The sequence below is a fragment of the Symphalangus syndactylus genome, chromosome 4 (genome assembly GCF_028878055.3).
Source record: "Symphalangus syndactylus isolate Jambi chromosome 4, NHGRI_mSymSyn1-v2.1_pri, whole genome shotgun sequence".
NCBI classification, from domain to species: Eukaryota; Metazoa; Chordata; class Mammalia; order Primates; family Hylobatidae; genus Symphalangus; species Symphalangus syndactylus.
Genome location: NC_072426.2, coordinates 45829401 through 45852523, shown reverse-complemented (window position 1 = coordinate 45852523; position 23123 = coordinate 45829401). Strand labels below are relative to the sequence as shown.

General features: G+C 55.5%; 1 protein-coding gene across 3 annotated transcripts in view; it reads right to left on the bottom strand.

Annotated features, from left to right (window-relative positions):
* Positions 1 to 3607: 3607 nt before the first annotated feature.
* UNC5B (unc-5 netrin receptor B) overlaps positions 3608 to 23123 on the bottom strand; it is an 89482-nt gene continuing 69966 nt past the window's right edge. Inside the window, exons 3-17 of one of the 3 annotated variants that reach the window (XM_055274597.2) lie at positions 21401 to 21544; positions 20835 to 20938; positions 19394 to 19574; positions 18486 to 18653; positions 17526 to 17690; positions 17268 to 17300; positions 15126 to 15320; positions 14414 to 14803; positions 13690 to 13777; positions 12669 to 12837; positions 12309 to 12542; positions 10281 to 10430; positions 9550 to 9714; positions 8339 to 8520; positions 3608 to 7348 (exon numbers count right to left, since the gene is read on the bottom strand). In XM_055274597.2, the coding sequence (XP_055130572.1) occupies positions 7183 to 7348; positions 8339 to 8520; positions 9550 to 9714; positions 10281 to 10430; positions 12309 to 12542; positions 12669 to 12837; positions 13690 to 13777; positions 14414 to 14803; positions 15126 to 15320; positions 17268 to 17300; positions 17526 to 17690; positions 18486 to 18653; positions 19394 to 19574; positions 20835 to 20938; positions 21401 to 21544 (2534 nt within the window). In that variant the 3' untranslated portion in view covers positions 3608 to 7182. The remainder of the gene's footprint in view (positions 7349 to 8338; positions 8521 to 9549; positions 9715 to 10280; positions 10431 to 12308; positions 12543 to 12668; positions 12838 to 13689; positions 13778 to 14413; positions 14804 to 15125; positions 15321 to 17267; positions 17301 to 17525; positions 17691 to 18485; positions 18654 to 19393; positions 19575 to 20834; positions 20939 to 21400; positions 21545 to 23123) is intronic. The other 2 variants (XM_055274598.2, XM_055274599.2) reach the window with 2 other exon arrangements.

Sequence of the window (23123 nt, the reverse complement as noted above, 5' to 3'; positions counted from 1 at the left end):
TGCGCGACTTTTGTCCTTTACCCCGGAGGTGACCAATGCAATTGGCTGAATGGGTTGTTAAACTGGAGCACGGTTGTCCCCTACACTATTTGTGTTTTGAAAAATTGGGACTTGGGCCAGGCACAGTGGCTCACGCCTGTAATCCCAGCACTTTGAGAGGCAGAGACGGGTGGATCGTGAGGTCAGGAGTTTGAGACCAGCCTGGCCAACATGGTGAAACCCTGTCTCATTTAAATACAAAAATTAGCTGGGCATGGTGGCGGACACCTGTAATCCCAGTTACTCGGGAGGCTGAGGCAGGAAAATTGAACCTGGGAGGCAGAGGGTGCAGTGAACCCAGATCGTGCCATTGCACTTCAGCCTGGAGGACAGGGTGAGAATCCGTTTCAAAAAAAAAAAAAAGGAAAAAAAAAGAAAAGAAAAATCAGGACTTGGGAAGTCCTCATCTCCAGGTCTGCCTGTCCCTGGAATGTTCTATGCAGGCCAGGGGTTATGGTAGAAATAGCGTCTTGTCGGCCGGGCGTGGTGGCTCACACCTGTAATCCCAGCACTTTGGGAAGCCAAGGCTAGTGGATCACCTGAGGTCAGGAGTTCGAGACCAGCCTGACCAACATGGTGAAACCCAGTATCTACTAAAAATACAAAAATTAGCTGGATGTGGTAGTGGGCACTTGTAATCCCAGCTACTTGGGAGGCTGAGGCAGGAGAATCACTTGAACCCAGGAGGTGGAGGTTGCAGTGAGCCAAGATCGTGGCACTGCACTCCAGCCTGGGCGACACAGCAAAACTCTGTCTCAAAAAAAAAAAAAAAAAAAAAAAGAAATTAAAAAAAGAAAAGAAACAGTGTCTTGTTGATAACAAACAGTCACTGGATTCTCCAGGGCCCAGTTCTAAGGAGGCTGGGGTCTTGGTGTGAGATGCCTGTGCTGGTGCAGGAGACCAAAGTGTTTTGATGGCAGCTTTTCCTATCAAATGATGAAGGAGGGAGACATTGCTGTTCAGGGAGGGGAGGCAGGCAGCCCCAGCCTTCAGTGGCCTGCACTGGGGCTCTCAGAGAGCTTTAGTTAAAGGTGACGATGGAGTTCCAGCATGGCCTGGTTGAGCCTTAGCAACAAAATGAGACCGTCTTAGTAACAGCAACAAGGGAAAAGCCAGGGACCTCCACATGTCCTTAGGGAGCCTGCTAGCCAGTGGGAGGGATGGCGTCGACAAAATCAATTTCTGAGCAGTTATTGGAAAAATAAAACGGTTTCATGTTTATACCTCAAGGGTTTGAGGCTCCTGGATCAAATCCATTATGTTTAAATATTTACATGTACAAATACGTGTATGTATATGCACAGATCTTCCTAGGAGGCTACAGAAGAAATGTAACAATCGCCTCTATGGGAGTGGGGTGGGGACTAGGGACGGGGTGGAGAGGGAAATGAAATAGAGACAGAGGAAGGAGGGAAATCTACTTTTCACCAATTCTGTTGTACCTCTTGATTTTTTCTTTTTTTAAACAGTAGGCATGTATCATTTTCAATTAAAATGGACAAAGGTTTTGAAAATTTGCTGGGCAGTACTGTGTCTGACCTCAAGCTGTCAGCTGGAGTTGGAGTGGATTTCCTCTTCTTAGGGTCCCTAGTGGAGAAGGGGGCACACTTTCATGAGTGACAGGCCTGCAGTGTGCTGGCTGTGCCAGGCTGGCCAGTTGGGAGGATCTCGTGCCACCGGCTCTGGCCCCTCACTGGGCACCTGCACAGCCCCAGGCTGCAACCAGCCCCTTTGCTGCCTTCTCCTGGTTGTCCCTCAACCATCCCCTGGGCTTGGCAAAGAAAGTAGGGTTCAAGGGGTGTGGCTGTCACACTACTGCCTAGAGCCACGGCCCCCCCACCCCACACCCCCTGCCAATTACAGAATTACACCAGCCAGAGGACTCTCACAGGGTAGCAGATCTATGCCCCACATTTCACAGATGGAGAAACTGAGGCTCAGGGAAGGATAGTGACTCCACAGCATCAGGGCTGGGACCCAGGACCCCTACCTTCAGGACTAGAACTCTTTGCACCCCACCTGCTGCCCAACCTGATTTTAGGTAAGATTCCAAGGGACAGTGGCAGGTAGAGAATGAAGTTTAAATGGGTCGCCTTGACTCCTGGGAGACCCCAGACTGTCTGCCTGCTTGTGGGGGCTACTTGCATGAAATAGCTGCCTTACACCTGGCTCTGCCCACCCCTTAGCTGGGCTGCTGCCTGCCCCCTGTATCCCTCCCTTCACCCCCCATCCTCATGAAGCTGTCCCTTTCCTTTTCTTCTCCCTTATAAATCCTTACCCCCAAATAATCTCTGCTAGGAAGGTCACGCTGAATGTGACTGCTCCAAGTCTTCTGGGTCCCCGGGGAAAGATGATGATCTGAGCCTGGGGGTCTGCGTGCAGGTGGGTGCCATTGTGCCCTGCCTGCCCCACCTCCTCCACCAGAGGACAGACGTGGGTTTTTCTTGTCTTGGTAACTTTCAGTCTCAGACCCAGCCCAGAGGTGCTCCCCACTCCAAGGGGGACAGCTAGGTGATACAGCCACATAGAACCCAGAGCCACAGGTCCCAGAAAGTCAGGGCTGGCAGGGCCTATAGGCACCACATGCTCAGGCTGTGAAAACAAGTTCCAAGGCCAAATCTATCCAGGATGTCTGTGTTAATATGAGACCAGCTGCTTCCTGCAGGGCTTTTCAGAGCCTTTAACACGCTGATTGGGCAACATGACTGTCCAAGATGGGGCCAGGGGGTGCTCTCACCCCAAACTTAAGACACCACAGAATCTACTCATGGAGCAGGCAATCCATGCTGGGAAATTCTCAGGCCAGACTCAACGCATAAAGGGAAAGACGAGGTCCACAGGGTGGAGGGGACCAGCTGAAATGGGACCCTTGCCAGTCTTCTTACAGCACGTCTGTGCACATGGGAACAAGGCACCCTCTCCTCAATAGCAAGGTACTGCTTTTATTAGCACAAGACCCTTTACTGCCATCTGCTGGAAACATCTCAGCAAATACACAAATCTACAACATACATGGGAATGGAGCCACCCCTCCCCTTTAGATATGGTACTCTTGCCCAGTGCGTTACCTGCCCAACCATGCCTGGCAGCCTGGGGCGGAGTCATATGATCCCAACCTGCCCATCACTCCCTTTCAGCCTGCACAATAGTCATATATCCTAGGTGAGGTTTCTGAACTGACCTCACAGCCTCAGCACCCTTGGAGATGCCCCCTTCTGAACTCCTCAGAGACAGACAGGGATGCTGGGGCTTCATCTCTGTGTCATCCCTCTCACCCATTACCTAGCCCCTGGCAGACTCACACGACAAACTCCTGAACAGATCCAGATGCACAAGGACCGGGATCCAGATGGACCACGGGCTCCTCCTTGCTGTGTGACTCTAGGGAAGTCCTTACCCCTCTCTGAGCCAGTTTTCCCTTCTGTAAAATGAGGCAGTTGGGCTTGTTCATCTCCTGGGGGTCAGATAGCTCTGAACTGACAGTGACACCTCCACCTTCCATGGAATTTTGAGAAAAGCAAGAGTCATTCCCAATTACCAACAGGAAGACAGCCAAATGCAACCCGGATTTTATTAGACTAGGAAATATAATTTATTTCATAAAAATTAATTTTGTTACAATAGGAATGCTAAAGGTTATTTGTAGGTTGTAGTTTACAGAATAAACAGAGGTGGGATTGGGGGCCATCCCTGGGGCCCTGCACCACCCCCTCCCGGGCATATAACCATGTCCACAGACCTGGCAGGGGTCCAGCCCTTCGCCCCACCAAGAGCTCCCTGCACCGAAGCTCCTGGTCACCTCCCCTAAGGGACCCGGCTCAGCTGCCTAGGAGCTGGGGAATAGGGACCAGAGTGCCCTGGAGAGTCCAGGAGATGAGGAGGATCCCCTGCACCCTCAGGAGAACCCCTACCCCTGAGCTCTGGAGCCGGGGGCACTGTGAGAGAAGGCAGAGGGAGAGGCACGTAGAAGATACGCTGACTGACCCTGTGGGCTCAGGGAGGGCAGAAGACAGGCACACCAAACTCTAGACGTCCAAACCTGGGACGCAGAGGAGCACACACACACACTTGCTCAGGTGGGGACACGTGCACGTGTTCTCTGAGGGGCACCCTGATGTGCCCACAGAGAAAAGCACAGGCACGCACACGCGCAGCACACACGCGCCCCAAAAAAGAGAGAGATAGAAACACCTGCGTAAGGGCCCTGCAACCCCCAAGGTTTACCTGAGCTGCTTCCCACCAGGTACATGCCCTCTGGGGCTACCTCTTGGGTCTGAATTAGAGGAGAAACCACCGATCCCACCCCGGAGGCAGGCAGCCTCCACAGACGGATGGAGTCGGCAAAGCCTTTCTGGGCATTTCTCATAGAGCTGGACGGTTTGAACCCTCCCAGGAGGCTCCAGCCAATGGGTCTGTGCTCTAGGACATGGTGCACATTTCCGGAAGTCAGACTGGAAATGGCACCTGGGTGGCTGGCTGCAGCTCATCCGTCAAGCTCCTGTCCTGGGGGCAGAGCAAGCAGCTTCTGAGGGTGGGGCGGGGAGGACAGAAAAGAACAGGGAGGAGGGGCACAGCAGATCACAGGGTCCCCTACAGAAGCCTAGAACAGTGTGTCTGAACCCAAAGAGCCTCAGACCGCAGCCTTCTAGGTATGAAAAGGACACTGAAGCCCAGAAAAGGCAGTGATATGCCTGAAGTCGCACAGCAGTTTAGTGGCAGATTTGCATCTTGATTCTTGGTCTTTGGACTGCCAGGCTGCATGTGGGCACATTAGAGCCTGTGAGGGGAATGGCACCCCCTGTCACGGCACGTGTGGTCTAGCCTGGTCAGACTGCCCTCAAAGCCACGTGACTGAGGCCCACACGTGTTCATGGGCTAACAGTGACCATGAGGGTGAGCCCATGGGATGGGCACTTTGGCAGGGAAGGCTCACTGCCTTTGTCCGAGGCAGCATCCACATGGAGGCACCAGGGTTGAGAGCCTTAGTCTCAGCCTCCGGGCCCAGCCCCTGATGCAGGCCTGGCCCCTCAGCAGCCCTGGTAGAAGGAATCTTCTCTCAAATCTCCAGGCAAGTCCTCCTCTGCCCACAGCCAGGCCGCACCCCAGCGGAGCTGGTGGGTGGTAAGAAGCCCCACAAGCTATTGAGTCCATGGCAGGGAAGCCAGGCTGGGGATGCTGGCTGGAACTGCGGCCCTAAAACCTGCCCTTCTCTCAGGATACCAGACTTTCAAAGGCCAGGATGTGCTGAGACGGGTCCCAGTGGCTGCTCAGAGGCCTGCTGGGTCACGCCCTAGGGTCACAGCCTGGAGGTGTTGGGGAAGCTGGCACCTGCCTTGCCTGGAGTGCCAAGAGGGAGAGGCCTTTGATGAGGCCTCTGTGCTGGCTGCAAGATCCTTGTCCCAGCCACTGCCAGGCAGCTGCACAGGGCAGGGACTCATCCTGTGCCATGCAGGCCCCTGGAACAGGTTGGGTGGGAGTGGTGTGTGCCGTCCCCTCAACCCTGGCAACCCCGCCCACTGGGAAAGGTTATTTCAGATCTCCCAGACTGTAGCGGGGTGGGTGAGAGGAGGGTTATAGGAGGTGCCTGTGGAGATCAGAGCTGAGAAACCAGCTCCTCAGCCTCCTCCTCCACTCCTGGGCATGCAAAGCACAGCCAGGCCACCCTCCTCCAAGCCTCCCACGTCGCAGAGCTGACTGACACTGGGAAGCTCAGGCTTCTGCAGCTAGAGAAGACTTCTCAGCCCTCACTCTGCTTTACAGAAGGAGAAACCAAGGCTGGGGAAGGGCAGATTCTGGATTCCTGGCCATCAAGAGAGCACCACGCTGCTTTAGAGGCTGCTGGGCTGAGGAGGGGATGAGGGTGTCAGGGCTGGCTCCACCCTAGGGTAAAGCTATCCAGCCCCCAGGAGAGAGATGCCTGTGGAGGACTGTCCTCCCCTACTTCATCTCTCTGTTTGAGTCCCACTTCTGGGCCACATCCCTTTCTACACACCACCAGACCAAAACCAGACTGGAACATTCTCCCTGGCTCACAGCTGGCCTGAGCAGTCTACCTCTTTCATCCCAACTTTCTTAATCCAGATTCCCAGGAGTCCAGACGTATCTCCCTGGGGCTGTGGGAGGGAGGGCTCACCCACTCCAGCCCTCAGCACTTCTTGGCTTTATGGATGCAGCATCTGCTTAAGATTTTAGAGAAAAATCTAACCAGCTAAATCTAGACAGTGAAAACCCTGTCTGACCTACTCCCTGCACAACTGGGGAAACTGAGACCTTGTCAGAATTTAGTCCAAGATGGATTCGTTAGCAGCAAAGTACTCTCTGTTCAGTCTCTCTCTCCTCAATGCACACGCATACATGTATACACACACACACACACACACACACACACACAGGCACATTCACTCCTGGCCAGAAGTGTGAGCGTGCCCATTCTCATCCACACTCAAGAAAACAGTTTTCTATTTTTTTGTGTGTTGTTTTTCATTTTCTTTTTTTTTTTTTTCTTAAAAAGGACTTATCCAAATAATCTGGATAATAAATCATTTGCGTTTCCTAAGAAACTGGGTTTTTCTTTTCCCTTGTGGTTTTGGTGTTTTTCTTCTTCTTGGAGCCTTATTAGCGGTCTGAAGCTTTCTTTCTTTCCTTTGCCTTTTTGCTTTTGGACAGGAGAAAGCAGTTTGTCTGAATTGTACTTGACTCTTCAAAGAGGAAAAGGGCGTGGAAGCAGAAGGGGGCTTAGGGAGAAAGGAGAAATCAATAACGGAGGAAGAAAACGAAGAACAGAACTAAAACCCATGGAACCCAGAAGTTACCAGGCTGAGGGGGGGCAGGTGGAGGGAGGGCCTCCTGCCTGCCCCCAACCAACTGCCTCCAGAGGCTTCAGCCCCATCTTGGTTCCTGCACAGAGATCTCAGGCCAAGAGAGAGAGAATAGGGATGGAGAAGGAACTCTGGGCCCTCTAACAACAGAGTACATGGATTTTCTAAGGCTGGTCGTGGTCTGGGGGTTGGGGAAGAGGAGGAGAGGCAACTCTGGCTGTGAACTGGGAGGAAGCAGAGGCCAAACATCCCCATCAGGAGGCTGCCCCAGGCCTCCCTGCACCTGCCTCCTGCCAGTCCCTGCCAGCCCGCTGTCCCAGGAGGCTCAGCAGTCCCCGTCGGTGGCCACAGCCACCAGCATCTCACTCTTGCCCATCTCCTCCAAGGCACTCGCCAGGCTGTTGAGGTCCCCATCGTCCTGCTGCAGAGCTTCCCAGAGGTCCAGGATCACACCCGTGGGGCTCGCTTTGGTGGCAAAGTAATTCAGGTACCTGGCAGAGGGAAGGAGGGCACTGAGGTTCCCAAGCACTTAGCCCCTCCCCGGAGCCTGGGGGTGAAGGGGCACAAGGGGACGTGGGAAGGCTGTGAGCTTTGGTGTCCCACTGTCCTGGGTCTGAATTCCAGCTACTGTGCTGCAGTCTGTGTGGCTCTGGGCAAGTCAGAACCTATGGCTCAGAATCTCAGTCTCTTTGTCTCTAAAATGGGAACAATGCCAGTTACCTCTCAATAAGATCTAAGATCATATAAAGTAAGGGTCTAGCATTGTCTCTAGCATGTAACCATCTTGTTCATCATCATCGTTATTATCATCGAAAGACACTGGCCCCAAGAGAGAATGACCACGTCTAGCATGTGGTCATTCCTCCCACCTGTGTTCCCTCCTGCTCCCATGAACTCCCCTGATAGGAGGAACAAAGCCTTAGCCATCTTTGTTAGTCCTATTCATTTCTAGTAAAATGTCTTACCTAAAGCATCTGCTCAATGCAGATTTATTACACATCTTTCAATAAGTATAATATTTATTATCATTGGCCTTATATTTATCCAGCATTTGAAGTTCTCCAAAGGAGTTTCGACACCAAAGTGTATCTTGGTCGGTCAGCAAGCATCTCCGGAGCACATTCTGTGTCCTAGATACCAGGTGCTGTCAATGATAGCACCGAGCTGATGCCCTGGCTTTAAGTCTCCTGCTGTTCCGTGAGATGGGCAGGTGGAGCGTTATCCCCACACAATGGGAAAAGAGCAGGGTCTGAGAGTCTGCCTGGCTTGAGGATCAGTGCTCTGAGCATGATGCTCCTCAAGGGACCAGTATTCTTGAACTTTGCATATCCAATCCTGAGTTCCTGATTTGCCACAAATCGTGGCAAAAGGGCAGCTGGTCTGGCAGATGGTCTTGGCTGTCAGGCTGCCTGCCCTGCCTGCCCCTGTGAGACCTTGAGGACGAAGGCAGATGGGGATGGGCTGTGGTTTGGGATACTCACCGGTCCATAGAGAGCTTCTGCGCTAACATCCGCCAGTCATTGCCCCGTGAGTTGGGGGCATCTAGGCTGTTGCATATCTTCTGGCGGATGGACAGCGGGATCTTGAAGGCATAAGGTCCCAGCTGGGTGGTGATGGTGCTGCCAGGGGCAGAGCAGAGAGTGTCCAGGGAGCCAGCAGGTGTCTGCAAGGGCGGGGGCCAAGAGTGAGAGAGGCACAGCGCTGGGTATCTGCCCTCCAGCCTCTCTCCCCTTGGACTGTGAGCTCATTGAGCCTTGAGTCACTCTCACCTCCTCTGGACAGACTCCCACTGTTCAGGCAGGGGCTTCTCCCTTGAAGGATCAGTTCCCAAGGGCAAGGCCTGCATGGCCACCCTTCAGGCCTCAGGGGGTGCACCATGCTTACCTAAAGCCCCAGGCAAATGCAGATGCAGCCTCATAGTTAGGAAGCCCCAAGGAGCCCCAGCCACAGTCTAATCCACATGCACCCACTTGTACAGGTGGAAAGTGAAGTCTAGAAAAAGGGAGTGGCTTGCTCATGGCCACATGCCAAGTTAGTAGCAGACCTGGGTCCAGACCTGTATCCAGTGCTCTTTACAATGCCCCAAGAGGAGGATCTAGTGTTGCCACCCTGGGTGGCCTGGGTTTTTAAATCTCAATCCGGATTTTTAATGGTTGAGAACCATAGGCCTGGTCCTTGCATCAACTTGGGTTCGAATCCAGTCTTGCCATTGATGTACTGTGTGCAAATCCTTGCCCTTCCTAAAACCTACTTTCTCACCTCCCAGGTGGGGATCATATCTGTCATGCATCTTCCGGTGCTCGTGAAGATTTAGTGAGATCATGTAAGTTTTCTGGTATATGCCAAGCATATGAATGGCACTCAATCAATAAATGACGCTTGTTAGACAAACGTGACCAAATCCCTGCTCAGACTTGGGAGGTGAGAGGGAACTACAGGGGTCTGTGTGCTGCAGCCCAGCCCCAAACCCTAGAGGTGTCCTCTGGCCCTCACCTCCACCAGCGTGGTGTGCAGCTGGACTATCTGGCCGCCCTTCCCTCACCTCCACCAGTGTGGTGTGCAGCTGGAATATGTGGCCCCCCCTTCCCTCACCTCCGCCAGAGTGGTGTGCAGCTGGAATATCTGCCCCACCCTTCCCTCACCTCCGCCAGTGTGGTGTGCAGCTGGAATATGTGGCCCCCCCTTCCCTCACCTCCGCCAGAGTGGTGTGCAGCTGGAATATCTGGCCCTCCCCTTCCACTTGCCGCACGCAGATCTTGCAGGTGAGCTCTGTGGAGGCCACGCTGTGCCTCTCCAGTGTGAAAGTGCAGTGGAGGGCCTTCTGGCTGCCACTCCAGATGTGATAGAAGGGGATCTCCTGCAGGAGGAGGGGGTCAGGACCAGGCAGGCGAGGCCAGCCTGCCCTATCCTCATGGAAATGGAGGCTCAGGGAGGGTTGGGAGCTTCGGGGGGCAGTTCAGGCCTCTCCACCCAGATGGGGAGGGGTCAAGTGCCCTAAGCTAGCCAGCTGAGTTGGTGTCAGGCCCTCAGTTCCAGAAGGGAGCTGAAGGTGGGTAGGGAAAGGCACAGGTGTGTGTGTGTCAGGGGCTGGGGGGCCTTGTGGTCTCAGGTGCTGCTGGGTGGGCAGCGGGCATGCCCTGAAGGGGGGGAGCCTCTGTGAGGATGAAGGGCATAGGCGTCTGTGCGTGTGAGGGTGTGACAGGGCAGAAGTGTGCATGTGGCTGCCCATTGCCCTGAATTTGGGGACGTGCCTGGAGATGGCTGGGAGCCTAGAGACTGGGGTGGGAGGAGACAGAGACAGTGAGAGACCCAGGGAGGGGTAAGGCCACAGGACAGAGCCAGGAGACAGGGCCCGGGAGGGAGCTGGTCTTCCCGGGCAGCCCTTAAGTGGTGCCCCTCCCCATCCATCAGCCCAGCCCTCACCTGGTATTTGGCCAGCAGCTTGCTCCTCCAATGGGCATGGGGGAGGTCATGGAGGGAGAGGCGCAGGTTGTGGTAACTGTCCTTGAACACCAGGGGTTTCGGCTCCTCCACCAAGTAGCCGCCCAGAGTCCGCTCCAGCTCCAGCACCTCCTGTGGGCCAGGGGCATGGGGAAGGGGAACCCATCACACTTGGCTGATGGGCCTCTTCTGCTGCACTCTACGGGGCAGGGGGCAGGAGCCCATCTGAGTGCATGGCTGGGCATCTGCAAGAGCTCACAGAGGGCTTATGGTGTGAGAAGATGAATGGATGATGGATAGATGGACAGACAGTGGGAAAGATGACTAGATGAATGAATCTATAGATGACCGTATGGCTAGAGAAACTAATAAATGGACAGATGGATGGATAAATGGATTGATGGCTAGAAAGATAGACAGATGAATAAACAGGTGGATATACAAGGATGGGTGTATGAATAGAAAGATGGAAGAAAAGATGAATGGATAGACGAGCAATGATCGGGTAAACAGATGGGCTGCTGACTGAATGGGTATATGGTCAGATGAACAGAAAGACAGATGGATGGATGAACAGATGGACAGATGAATGGATAATGGATGGAGGGTTGAATAAACAAAGAATGCCATCAGGCTCAAACCTGGTAATTTCTCTCTTGATTTCTATACCACTCTCTGGCCAAAGCTGGCCATTAGCCAATGCCCCAGGACCAAGAGATCCAGCTGCAGGAGCACTTCCCAGGCATCTCCCACCCATCACAGGGCCACTGGCATCTCAAGCCAGGGTCCTCCCAGCAGGGGACACTCCTTCTCCCATGGGCCTTTCACCTATGTTGTCTGCAGTGTGGGCTTTGGGACAAGTCCCATGAGCCTGGGAGATGAAGGAGCTGGACGGGGCCAGGAAGCAGGAATGGAAGGTGCATGGAGCCATGGGAAAGGACCAGGAGGCGCTGAGGAGGGCAGATGGGAGGAGGGAGGGGAAGGGGCTCACACATGGCCAAGTGTCTGTATGCTTCCAGGGTTACATCAGGATGAGCCTGAGCTCCTGAGAATGGGAGGAGCACTTGGGGGAATGCACAAGGGCTCTGAGGCTGGCAGGGGACAGTGGTGCTAACACACGGCTCCATACCTGCCATCGTCAGGCTCTAGGTGCTAAAAGACCCTCCCTTCCCCGTCCCTCCCTCCGGTCCCAACCACCCCTCATCTGCATGACCCTTCCTTCACTTGGGGCACTGCTCTCCATCCTTCTGCATATGCTAGGAGCCTGGCTGTCAGCCTTAACTTCCCCTTCCCACTGCCCATCCCATCAGTCACTGGTTCTGTCCATTTGACTGAGCACACGCAGCATCCAGCCCCGCCTCTCCCGGCTGCTGCCACTCCCTGTGGCCCAGGGTCCGGCCCCAGCTTCCCAACAGGCCTCTCCACCTCTCATCTACCCACCCGAGTATAGCCACAGGGGCTTTTAAAGAGCACCTGTGAACAGGTGTCTACCAGGTCCACTCCCCTTCCTGCCGGGTGGATTCCAAATTCCTTGGCACGGGCCCTGAGGCTCCCGGGAAGCTGAGTGCTGCCCATCTCACCCGCCCTCACATTCACACATTCTCTATGCCTTTTAGTCGGTCATGCTGAAACGCCTATGAAACGCAGTCATTTCTGTCGGTCTGGAATGCCCTTCACTCCTTTCTGCTGAAACTCCTACGTGTCAGCCTTCTCAGAGACCCTCCCCACCAGCCCAAGCCCCTCTCAGTCTGATACTCCCTCAGTCTAGGGGCAGACCCCATCAGAGCCTTCAGGGATCCCTGGTCTGCCTCCCACCTCTAACCTGGATCTTGGTGAGGCAGGCCCTGTGCCCAAGGCTGTTTCAGTGTGTGAGGGCCGCATGCGGGACCTAATAAGGCTGGTGGCAGGGAGGGGTTCCTGGGAGGGCCCATGAGCCTGGGGAGGGGGATGCTGGCAGGGATCATGCAGCTGGCCGGCCAGGGCTGTGTGGGCACCTGCAGCTGGCCCTACCTTCAGTGCTACAGGCGTGTCCTCCAGGCAGTAGACCCGGAGGCTGTACTCCAGGGAGGTGCAGAGGGCGGGGGCGAAGACGGCCAGCTGGAGCCGCTTGACTGCTGAGCGGGAATAGGACTCGCCCGTGAACACGTAGGTGCCCAGCTGGTCCAGCAGGATGTGGCAGGCCCTGGGCTCCAGCTGGCAGTAGCAGGGTGTGTTCAGGGTCTCCTCATCCAGGGTCACCACCTCCTGTAGGGGACAGCAAGGGTGGGGTAGTGATCACGGTTATTCAGGCTGGGCCAGAGGAAAAGGGCTTTCTTTTGCCTCCTTGGGCAGATTGGGAGAGCTGGGCCAGCCTTCACCTTGGTTCCTCACCTCCCAGTGGCCCTGGTGGGCCTGGGTCTTGAGCTGAAAGATCCAGTCACCGGCACTGACTTCGGCACAGTGGGGCATGGTGAGGATGACGGGGCGGCACAGCAGGAGGCCTGTGGGTCCACAGGTCACCGAGGGGCTCAATACTGTCTGGGTCCCTTCTGAAAGCGGGCTGGGGGAGGACACAGGGTAGGAGAGAGGCAGTGAAGAGTTCAGCAAAGGTGCAGGCTCCTGCTGGGCTCCCAAGTCTGCCCAGGGCCTGGGAGGTGGAGGGCAGCTCTTTGCCACTCAGGGCTCTGCATTCCCAGAGGTCATGGGGGCAAAGTAGGCAAAGAAAATGGCATGAACCTTGAGGTTGTTTCTAGATTTTTGCTATTCCACTGCAACATTATCATAGCTCAAAATTCCTGGCTTAAATTTTCCAAGGTTTTGTAATCTTGGAAGGTTTTCAATAGGTCACACTAAAATGCCCTCCAGAGAGCTGGTTCCAATCTATACTCCCGCCCACGTGCCACAGAAGGCCATGTTCCCACCCCCTTGCCGGCAAGAGGGTATTATCTGGAAAAAGGTCCTTGCAAATTCCTTAATAATAATAATTTTAAAATCCCAGTATACCTTGTGGTCGTTTTCATTAGTTTTCTCTGACTACAAATTAGACTAAACATTTTCTCATAACCTACTGGCCAGTATGTTTGTGTGAGAGAGTGTGTGTGAATCACGTGTTCATATCCTTTGCCCATTTTCACAGTGAGATGTTTACTTTTTCTTATTGATCTACAAAATCTCTTTACATAGTAAGGATATTCAGCCCTTTGTCATACTTGTAGCCAGCTTGTCAACTGCCTTTGAGTTTTACAATTTACGGTGTTGGTTCTGCAAGTTTTAAATACGGACACAGTAAGATTAATGCTTTCCTTGGGAGGACTGTTTGGTCTTGGCATCAGGCTTAGAAGGGGAGCCATGTGTGGGCAGGCAGCAAGGGATGGGAGGAAGAAAAAGGAGCAGGGGCTGGGGCTCTACTCACAGGGTACTTTCTGCCTTGTTGATGAGTAGATACATCTCGTAGAACTTGCCCTGGGGAATGGCTCCATTGGGCACCAGCAAGCTGACCCCTAGGGGGAGAGGGAGGTCAGCAGGGAGTCGAGGAGCTTAGGAGAACAAGCGATTGGGAAGTTGGCCCCAGCTTGGGGCTGGGAGAGAAAGATATCTCCTGAGCTCCAGGTAGTCTCCAGCCAGGGGTGGAAGAGAGGGTCTGGGGACTGGATGCAAGCAGAGGCCAGGCCACTGACCAGTGCTGGCTTGTCTAGGAAGACAGGGTTCTCTGACATTGCTATGGGGTCTGGAGGTCCAAGTACTCCTAGCTTAGCATATGATGCTGTGAAGCTGTTAATTGCTGGCTTTGCAAACTAAAATGGGCGCCCCTGCCCCTCTGCTGCTAGTTCTAGGACAGTGCTTTGTAAGTCTGCTGAACTATGTAGGACTATTCTCTCTCACACAACAGAGACACTGAAGCTTAGAAGGTGGCTGGCCCAAGGTTCCTCTGCCCTAGTGAGGGCACAGGCAGGCTTGAAGCCTAGCTTTTCTAGTCAGACCTCTCTATTTTATACTCACTTCCTGCCTCCAGGCCTCCCTTTCCCCATCTGTGAGATGGGATTAGAGCAGCCCTATCTTCTGCTGGATGGGTGTTGGGGCAGTCCACAGAGGAGGTGCTAAGGCCAGGCTGAAGCACAAGCAGGGCAGGGGCTCACCTGTGCCGGGTATGCTGAGCCTCCCACCCAGGCAGCCAAAGGTGCTGCTGACGCTGCTCCCTGGGTCTCGGGGCAGGCCCAAGAGCTGCTGGGAGCCGAGGCTGGCGCTGCGCAGGTGCAGGAAGTGGGTGTCCCGGGCGAAATCGCTAGGGTATGTGCCAGGCGGCAAGACCCCCAGCAGGTCAGCCCCATCTGCCAGGCCTGGCCCAGAGCCTGTGGTGCTGGAGCTGTAGACCTTGACCTTAAGGCTGGGTAAGGGGTCCAGCAGAGGAGAGTTGGTCATGGGGATCTTGTCGGTGGAGTCCTGCAGGGCATACACGGGTCCACCGTAGATGCCAGCGCTGGCTGTCAGGTCAGGAGGCACAGAGGGGTGTAGGAGCTGGGGGTTGCCTGCAGGAGTGGGGGCTATAGTCAGACCCAGCTGTGCCTCAGCTCACTGGCCCAGCTCCCACTGCAAAATCCCACCCAAATGTCCAGCTGTGAAAGGCCCAGTTGTTGCCAGCTGCAGGAAGCTTTGGGAATCCCGCAGCCTGGGTCACTCCCTTCCTCCTCTGTAGTTCTCTAATCCATACCCATCCACATAGTTATCTCTAGAGCAAACTCTGCAAAAACCCTGGGAGGGAGTCAGGAGCCTGGCTCTGGTCTGGGTACCACCAGAGCCCTCTGGGTATCCTGCCTCTGCCAACCACTCCAGACATCCTCGAGTTCTTACTGGGCCTCGCCGTCTTAAAGTTGGCGGGGTGGAAACCACCAGTCAGGGCAGCAGATGAGTCAGTGATGTCTGTGTCGAAGTCACGGCAGTTGCGGCGGTACACCACCACCCCCACCGCCATGAGGATTGCCACGACCACGAAGACGGCCACCACGAGCCCCGCGTACAGCGCCGCATCCCCTGAGGCCTCCAGCACTGCGGGGACAGAGGACCACATGAGGGGCAGCACAGAGACCAGGCCCTGGGAGAATTAGGGAGGCCCTGGGTCCCTGGAAAGGGCAGGGCCCAGGGCCAACCAGCACGGTGCTGAGTTCCAGTCTGAGCCCCGTCTACACAGGCTGGCAACCTCGGGCTAGCCTTGAACCTGTCTATCAGTAAAATGGGCTCGAAGTCCCTGCCTTACTGCCCTCCTAGTTGTGGCATGAGAAAGAAAAGAACAAACATGTTCATGCCATGTGTTAACTCATCGCTCGCTGCTGATGAGAGAGGGTCTGGGGTTCAGAGTCACTGGGGCTACATAATTTGCCCTATGAGTGCTGGGGTTGAAACCTCTGAGTCTGTAGCAATTTCCATAGGACCAAAGGCCCTGGCTCTGTTATCTTTGTATATAGATAAGCTTTTCTGGCTCTGTTATCTTTGTAAGTAGCTGTTCTGAACTCTTCTTCCATTCCATGCTCTGAGGGTGGAAGGTGGAGGGACGGGGAGCTGAAGAAGTGGAATGAGATGCACAGCAATGTGGTGTGGAGAAGAGGTGAGCATGTGGGGAGAAGGATGGGCCCAGGGAAGCAACCCATGGCTACACTTTCCTCCCCCAGGCAAACATGGCCAGGCAGCAAGCTCAAGGTCAAAGTGGCAGGGTCTGAAGCAGGGCTGTCTGGTGGAGCTTTCTACAGTGGTGGAATATCCTGTGTCTGCACTGTCCCGTATGCAGCCACTAGTCACATATGGCTCCTGAACAACTCAAATGTGGCCAGTACCACTGAGGAACTGAATTTAAAAATTTATTTAATTTTAATTAAGCTAAATATAAGTTTAAACAGCTGAATGTGGCTGGTGGCTTCCACACTGGGCAGTTCAGGGAGAGCAAAAATGGCAGCCAAGATGGCTGCTCTTCCCCTTGCTTCCTTTGGGAGCTCCAAGAAGCACCTGTCCATGCACTCCCTCCCCGGGGGGCCCTCAGAGAAGCAGGCCTGCTTCCTCTGCCTGGACTCCTCTACACCCTGCACTTGGGGTCAGCCTGAGGCTTTCAGCAAGTCAGGGCATGGCTCCTAGCCCTGGATGTCTGCCCACTTCCGACTTCTGTCCCCCTGTATCTCTCCTCAGCAGCCCTCACTCTTGGGCTCCCTAGAGGACCCCTCAGGGCTGGGCTCCTGGTTCAGCAGAGAAATGGTTCCCCCAGCTTGGCTCTGCCTCCTAATGCCCTCACTAACACTGGGGCCACTTGCCTGGGGATTTACACTCGAATCATCCCCAGCCCGACCCCCAGTGAGCTCGGCCGAGGGCCTCACTGATTTTATGATTCCAGAACTAACTGGAAATTGTGGTTTAATTACCATGGGCCAATCTGCTCAAGTGGCTTTGCTGCTCTGATATGATTGCAGTGGTGGCGCAGCCTCTGGGGCTGGAGTGTGAGCCCTCCAGAGCTGACGCAGGACAGTGGGCATCAAAGACAATTTGGAAGGCTTGGCCCAGCTGCTGGGGCAGAGAGGTACAGCAAAGGGCATGAGGGGGGACTGGAGTGGTGATGCCCCGGCCTTGGCCTAGAGAGGAGGGCCAAGGCCATATGGTCAAGAACACCAGCTTTGGCTATAAAAATATTTGGGTTCAAATCTTGGCTGTGCTATTTCTTGCCTGTGTCTCTGGCCAAGTCCCTTCTTCTCTCTGAGACTCAGTTTCCCCTCTTATGAGAGGAAGCTCAGTAGGGTGTCCTACGGCCTTTCTTTTCTGTCAGCCAAGGGTTTGCCTGTCTGCCGGTGATGGAGATGCAGACACATGCAGTGTCAGGTGTAGATGATCCCATGGGGGGTGGGTAGGGGGGCACCTTCAGCTCTCCCTGCCCTGCACCCTGATCCCGGGAAAAGCCAGCCAAAGAGAACCAGGGATCCCCCAGAGGAAAGAGGACAGCCATGAAATGGGACTTACGGTGGCTGTTGGGGTCGCTTAGAGTTTTCTTATCTGTCAAGGGAAATAAAGGGAAAGACAATGACATACGTGACAGGGAAAGGGTGGCAGAGAAGGCAATGGGAAGGATGAGATGAGATGATGGATGTGGTGGGGGGACAGAGGCCCTGAGGACTGCCGCGCTGCAGGCCGAGCACTGAGGCGTGGGGCCAGGTTTGGGGGACCCTTACATGGCTCCAGAGTCCCCACCCCCAGGGCCCCACCTTCCCTGTGACTCACTTTGCATGCACAGCCCATCTGTGCAGTTCTTAGAGTCGAGCAGTGTCCCGCTGCAGTCACGGCCTCCGTTCTGGGGTGGGGGCGCCATGCACTCGCGGCTACGCCAGTGGGCACACTCAGTGCTGCAGGCTGACCACTTGCTCCACTCCGTCCACGCCCCATCAACTGTAAGAGCATGCCATACAGGAGCATGTGCACGCAGAGACATGTGCACACAGTTATGCGTGCAGAACACAGCAATGTGCCAACACACATGCATGCATACACATCGTGGAAGGAAATGAACCCAGAACACATGTGTGCCACACAGAAATCCACATGATATCCACATAGCCCCATGCCAATGAACAGCCAGATGTACCTGGCAGGTGGACAAAGAGGGTACAGATAGATGTATAAGGTCATCAACACAATATAGCCCAGTGCATGATGTAGACACACAGACACAAACCCAGGGTAAAGAAAAACAGTGTAGGCACAAACATACAACCCAAAGGAGAGAACACAGCACATGTGCGGTGGTAGGGGAGCAGAGGGGCCGCACAGAGAGTGAGAGGAATAGAAGGACTGTCAGTACGAATAGGGTCTGTGGCCACGGTGTGTCTTAATAGTTAGGGGCAAGAGGCTGTCCCTGAGGCTGGGGAGCTCTGAAACCTTGGCCTGGGGCTGACACGCTGACACTGAGAACGCTCAGCTTGGAGGGCAGAAGAGCCCAGGCTAGAGGGTCAGGGAGAAGGGGCTATCCCTCAAAGCCTCTGCCTCCATCTCACCAGCAGCCCAGGGCAGAATAATTGGTCAGAGATCAGAGCATCTAGTCAGCCTGGGCAGCCGGCTGTGGGCTCAGGACAAGCACCTTCTACTCCCCATGCTGGGGAGAGAATGGCTGTCCTGGCTCTGGCACACAATACAGAAGGTGGGACAGGGTTCAGGGTGGGGCTGGACATGGACAAGCCTCCTTACCTGGGCAGATGGTGGTGCAGGCGGTCTTCTGGAACGCCTGGCCCTCGCAGAAGGCCCCTCCGTTGAGTGGGGCGGGGTTGGTGCAGGTCCGGGTGCGCTTCTGCCAGCCTCGGCCACAGCGGTTGGAGCAGGGCGACCACTCTGCCCAGCTGGACCAGCCGCCATTCACTGCAAGGCGGCAGCTGTCAACTGGCTGGCCTGGCTCTGGAGCCCTCTGCCCTCCCCCAGACCCATCCCTCACCCTGACAAGGCCCCTCTGCTGAAGCCTGGCCTTCCTGGTGAGACCCCTTTTGCCTACAGTGTGAGGGTCTCAGAAGGGGCAGGTAGAGCTGGGCTGCAACCATCAGCACCAGAGGGGACCCAGAAAGTCACTGTCTATGCCCCACCTCATTGTAAGATGGCAAAGAAGGTCCAGAAAGGGCTGCCACTTCCCCAGGGTCACCCCGGGAGTGATGGGGGCCTGGGACTGCCTGCAGCTGGAACCTAGCACATGGTTCTTTCTAAAACTCTGTAAAGTCACCTCAGCTGTGGCTCCACTCCTCCCACCCATGGGGCCCAAGGGGGCAGCAGAGAACAGCCCACAAGCCTGGGCATCGGTCCTTAACTCTACCAGGACAATAGGCTTCTGGACATACTGACTGGGCCCTGCCTCAGCCCCCAGACTTGGAGAGAATTGGGTCTTCTCCTTCAGAGTTAGGCAAGGCATCTTGAGAACTGGGGAGTGCTCCTGGCTGGGAACCTAGGAATGCCCAACTTGGCCATGAATTCTGCTGTGTTGTGATCTTCGTCAATTCACTTCCCCTCTCTGGGCTGCATCCTCCCTACCAATCCAGGGGTCCCCCCTACCCCCAGGCTCTCTCCTCCCTCCCTTGGCTGTGTCTGCCCCTCCCACTGCGAGAGGCCCGCACCGTAGACGATGACAGTGGCAGTGGTGCTCCGGCGTTTGGCCACGATGTTCTTGGCCACGCAGGTATAGTTGGCAGTGTCCGACAGGCGGGCCTGACGGATGATGAGGTTGTGGTCGATGGTGAGCAGGAAGTTGGTGTCCTGGGTGGGGTCGATGACATCCTCATTCTTGAGCCATTCCACCTGCAGGAGTGGGGGTGAAGGGGCAGTGAGGGCCCAGGGCAGGTTTGATCATAAACAGAAGAAGGGCAGTTCTACCTGGGTCCACGCCATGGTCGTGGCAGTGAGGCGGGGCCTTGGTGGGACTATAGCACTGGACACTGTACAGCTCTGGGGTTAAGAGCACCATTTGCCAGCTGGGTGGTCTTGGGAGGGGACTTACCACTCAGGACGTCAATTTCATCAACTGCAAGATGGAACTGAATAGCACCTACCCCATAGGGATCCATCACGAGGATTACATGAATTAGCGTGTGTAAGGTGCCGAGAACAGTGCTCAGAGGAAGTTGAGTTAAGCTAACTAAATAAGCGCTAGCCAGGAGTATCTGTCTTCATCATTAACTCCTCCTGGCTCTGCTAGCCAGGATGAAAAGCCTGGGAGGTGACAGGAGAAGGTCCCTGGGTCTGGCAGACCTGGGTCCAAACCCCAGCTCTGCCACGCACCAGCTGCCTCACCCTAGGTGGCCACTGGGCCCCTCCCAGCCCTGCTTCCCTGCAGTAGGACGGAATGGTAACATCCACTTTGCAGGGCTGTTGCAGAGACCAGCGTGCCAAGCATCTAGCATGTATGGGCCAGGGGTGTTTTTCTGAGTCCACTGCACAGAGGAGGGTTTGGGCTGGGAGAGGCTGAGTGATGAATGCACGGTTTTGGGATCAGAGAGGGCTGATCCCAGGCTGGAAGTCAGGGTCCTAACTACCCCAACCGTCCACTCCACGGGGCAAAGCTGAGATGCAGCTCTAATCCCTGGACCACCAGTGCAGGGAGTATGTCTGGAACAGAGGTAAGGATGGCGAGAGAGGACAGCAATCCAAAGACTGTGTGGTTTCAGGAAGGGGTGATGAGCTCGTGGGGGAGAACACACACACACACACGCATGATGGAATCCTTTGGCATCCAGAAAGCTGGGGCCATGGGTGCTGGGTGGGGCAGGAGATAGAGACTGAGCTGGAGGTCTACCTAAGGAGCCCCTGAGTTCTGGGGATTTCTGCCTTAGCCACCCCATCCCGTGGGGTTATGCCTGTGGCAGACCCAGCTGGGATCTGGCATTGCTGCATTCTGCAGAGGTGGCAGTTCTCTTCTCTGTCCCAAGCCTCGATCTCATCCGTGAAAGGGGCAGGGCTCTGGGAGACTAGCACCATGGCTGGTGGTAAATACCATGACTACCTGGCTTCCGCAGGCATGGCCACAGGGCCGTGCTCAGTGGTCCCTACGTCCCCGCTCACCTCGGCCACAGGCACCCCCTCCGGTGGGCGGCACTGCAGGAGAACCTCATGGTCCAGGGGCACCTCCTTGCCCAGAGGCTCCTGATCGAAGTTCTTGCGCAGGTCTGGGAGAAGCGAGAGGGTCCCAAGGCAGTCAGGTGCCGGCAGGATTGGAACCTGATGTGCTACACTGTGGCCACTGGGTGGCAGTGCAGACCCAGGGAACTGTTGATGGGCCCACCTGGCGTCTGCCTGGGAAATTTCCTCTTCTCCAAAGGAGGGGCCTCACTAGGCAGACTTGGGGGAACAGGGTTCCCTCCCTGACTCTGGGATCCTAAGCACATAGTGGCTCAGGATGGAGGAGGAAGCCGCCAGCTTCTTTTATACAGAAGTAGATGAAAAGAGGCCTAGGTTCTGGGTCTAGGAGCCCTCTCTGAGCTGGCATCCATGTGCTGGGATGTCTCTGCCATGGGCATCCTCAGCCAGGGATGCTGGAGGAGGCCCCACAGATGTGAAGTTCCCTTTCCAGCATCCTTGGGGATGGGGAAGGTTCCTGCAGGGACGGGGTGGGGGTCAGGGTGGCGTACAGGCGATGCGGACGTAGGCTCGGCGACTCTTGGTGGTGCCCGCAGAGCTCCAGGCCACACACTGGCACCAGTAATCCTCCAGCCCAAAGAGCTCCTCCACCTGCTGCCGCGACACCTCGATCTGCACCTCACGCACCTGCAGGCCTGGGAGGAGAAGAGAGAGCCGTCAGGGGGCAGGGGCAAAGCAAGGATGTGAGGCACAGGACACCCCCGCTTTCCACCTCGGGTCTTGCTGGCTCTCTTGCCCAAGTGCCCCTTTCCCTCCATTCCTCTTGTCTCCTGTCTCCACCCTGGCCCGAGCTTCATGGCCACTCACCTGCACATTGCAGTGGCTAACGCAAGCCCTCTGCCCCTCCAATGCGTCTTCTACCTGGCAGCTAGTGTCATCTCCAAAATGCACAAGTGGTGTGTCATTCCCCCCTGTTATGAGACCCTTCATGCAGGGTCTCAGTGGCCTGCAGGCCGGTAGGGTCATCCCCAGGAGCGGCTCTGAGCTGCACTGTGCATCCACCGTCTCCACCCCACTGCAGCCTCACCGGGTGTCTTCCAGGCCCTCATGTTCCCTGGCTCTGTAGCCACGGGGCCCTTGCACATCAGTCCCCTGCCTGGAACTCTTCTGTCTCCTCTGGGCCCGGTGGCCTCCCAGTCCCTGCCAGATTTCAGATCAGCCTCACTTCCCGAGGAAAGCCCCCTCCACCCTGCGCCTCCCCCACAGCTCTCCCAGCACTGCTCGGCACCCCCACCACTGCGCCCGGAAGTTTGTCTATGCAGCGATCACTCCCCTACCCAGCCTTGTCTCCTCCCAGCACCCACTATTAGCTGGACTCAGATTATTTATGGACGCATTCATGTGTTAAATGTCTGTCTCCTGCAGGAGAACAAGATGGGGCTTTGTCCTGCTCACTGCTGTGGCCCAGGGCTTGGCACTGAAAGGGGGCTCAGCATGTGCAGAGGCGGGATGCCTGCTCTCCCCGTGGGCCTGGAGCTGAGCAAGTCCCTCTCCCCCAGGGAGCCTCTGATCTCTCAATGGCTCCCTGGTCAGGGCGTGGGCAACTCCCTACATAATGGGACCTACCAGCCTACACAAGGGGGTCACTCGGTTTTCTGTTAACCATCCCTCAATGAAGCCCTCCATGCTCAGGAAAGGGGGGAACCTGCCAGGAATGGGGACGTTCATCTGAAGTTCCTCCCCAAAGGTTACAGAGGCCTCTTCCTCCTCCAGGAAGCCTCCCTGACTGCCTTGTGTCTCAGAATTTCTAAAGCTGCTCCTCCCTGCCACGATGTGTCCTATCTCATCCTCTCATTGCACCATGGATTGTTAAGGTACACACAGCCGGTGGCATGGTGGGTAAGGACAGGGTTGGATGGCTGGACAGGTTTGCATTCTGGCCCCACCCTCAAACCCCCAGCTGGGTGACCTTTGCAAAGTTACTCAGTCTCTCTGAGCCTCAGATCCCTCATCATAGTAAACTCTCAAGGTAAACTCTAGACAAGTTATGCTGACTACTCCGCCACAGCACCCAGCCCGGGCCCGACATAAATATACTCTGGCAAGTCATCTGGATCTCAACCAGCTTCTTCTGTTACCTTTGAAGAAACTGAGGCCCAGAGAGGGTAGATGGCAGGCACCAAGTCCCCTGGCAAGCTGCTGCAGAGCAGAGGTTAGCTCCCTGGTGTCTTTCCCAGGTTAGAGCTTGGTCCCCTCGCCCACAACTCCTCTTTT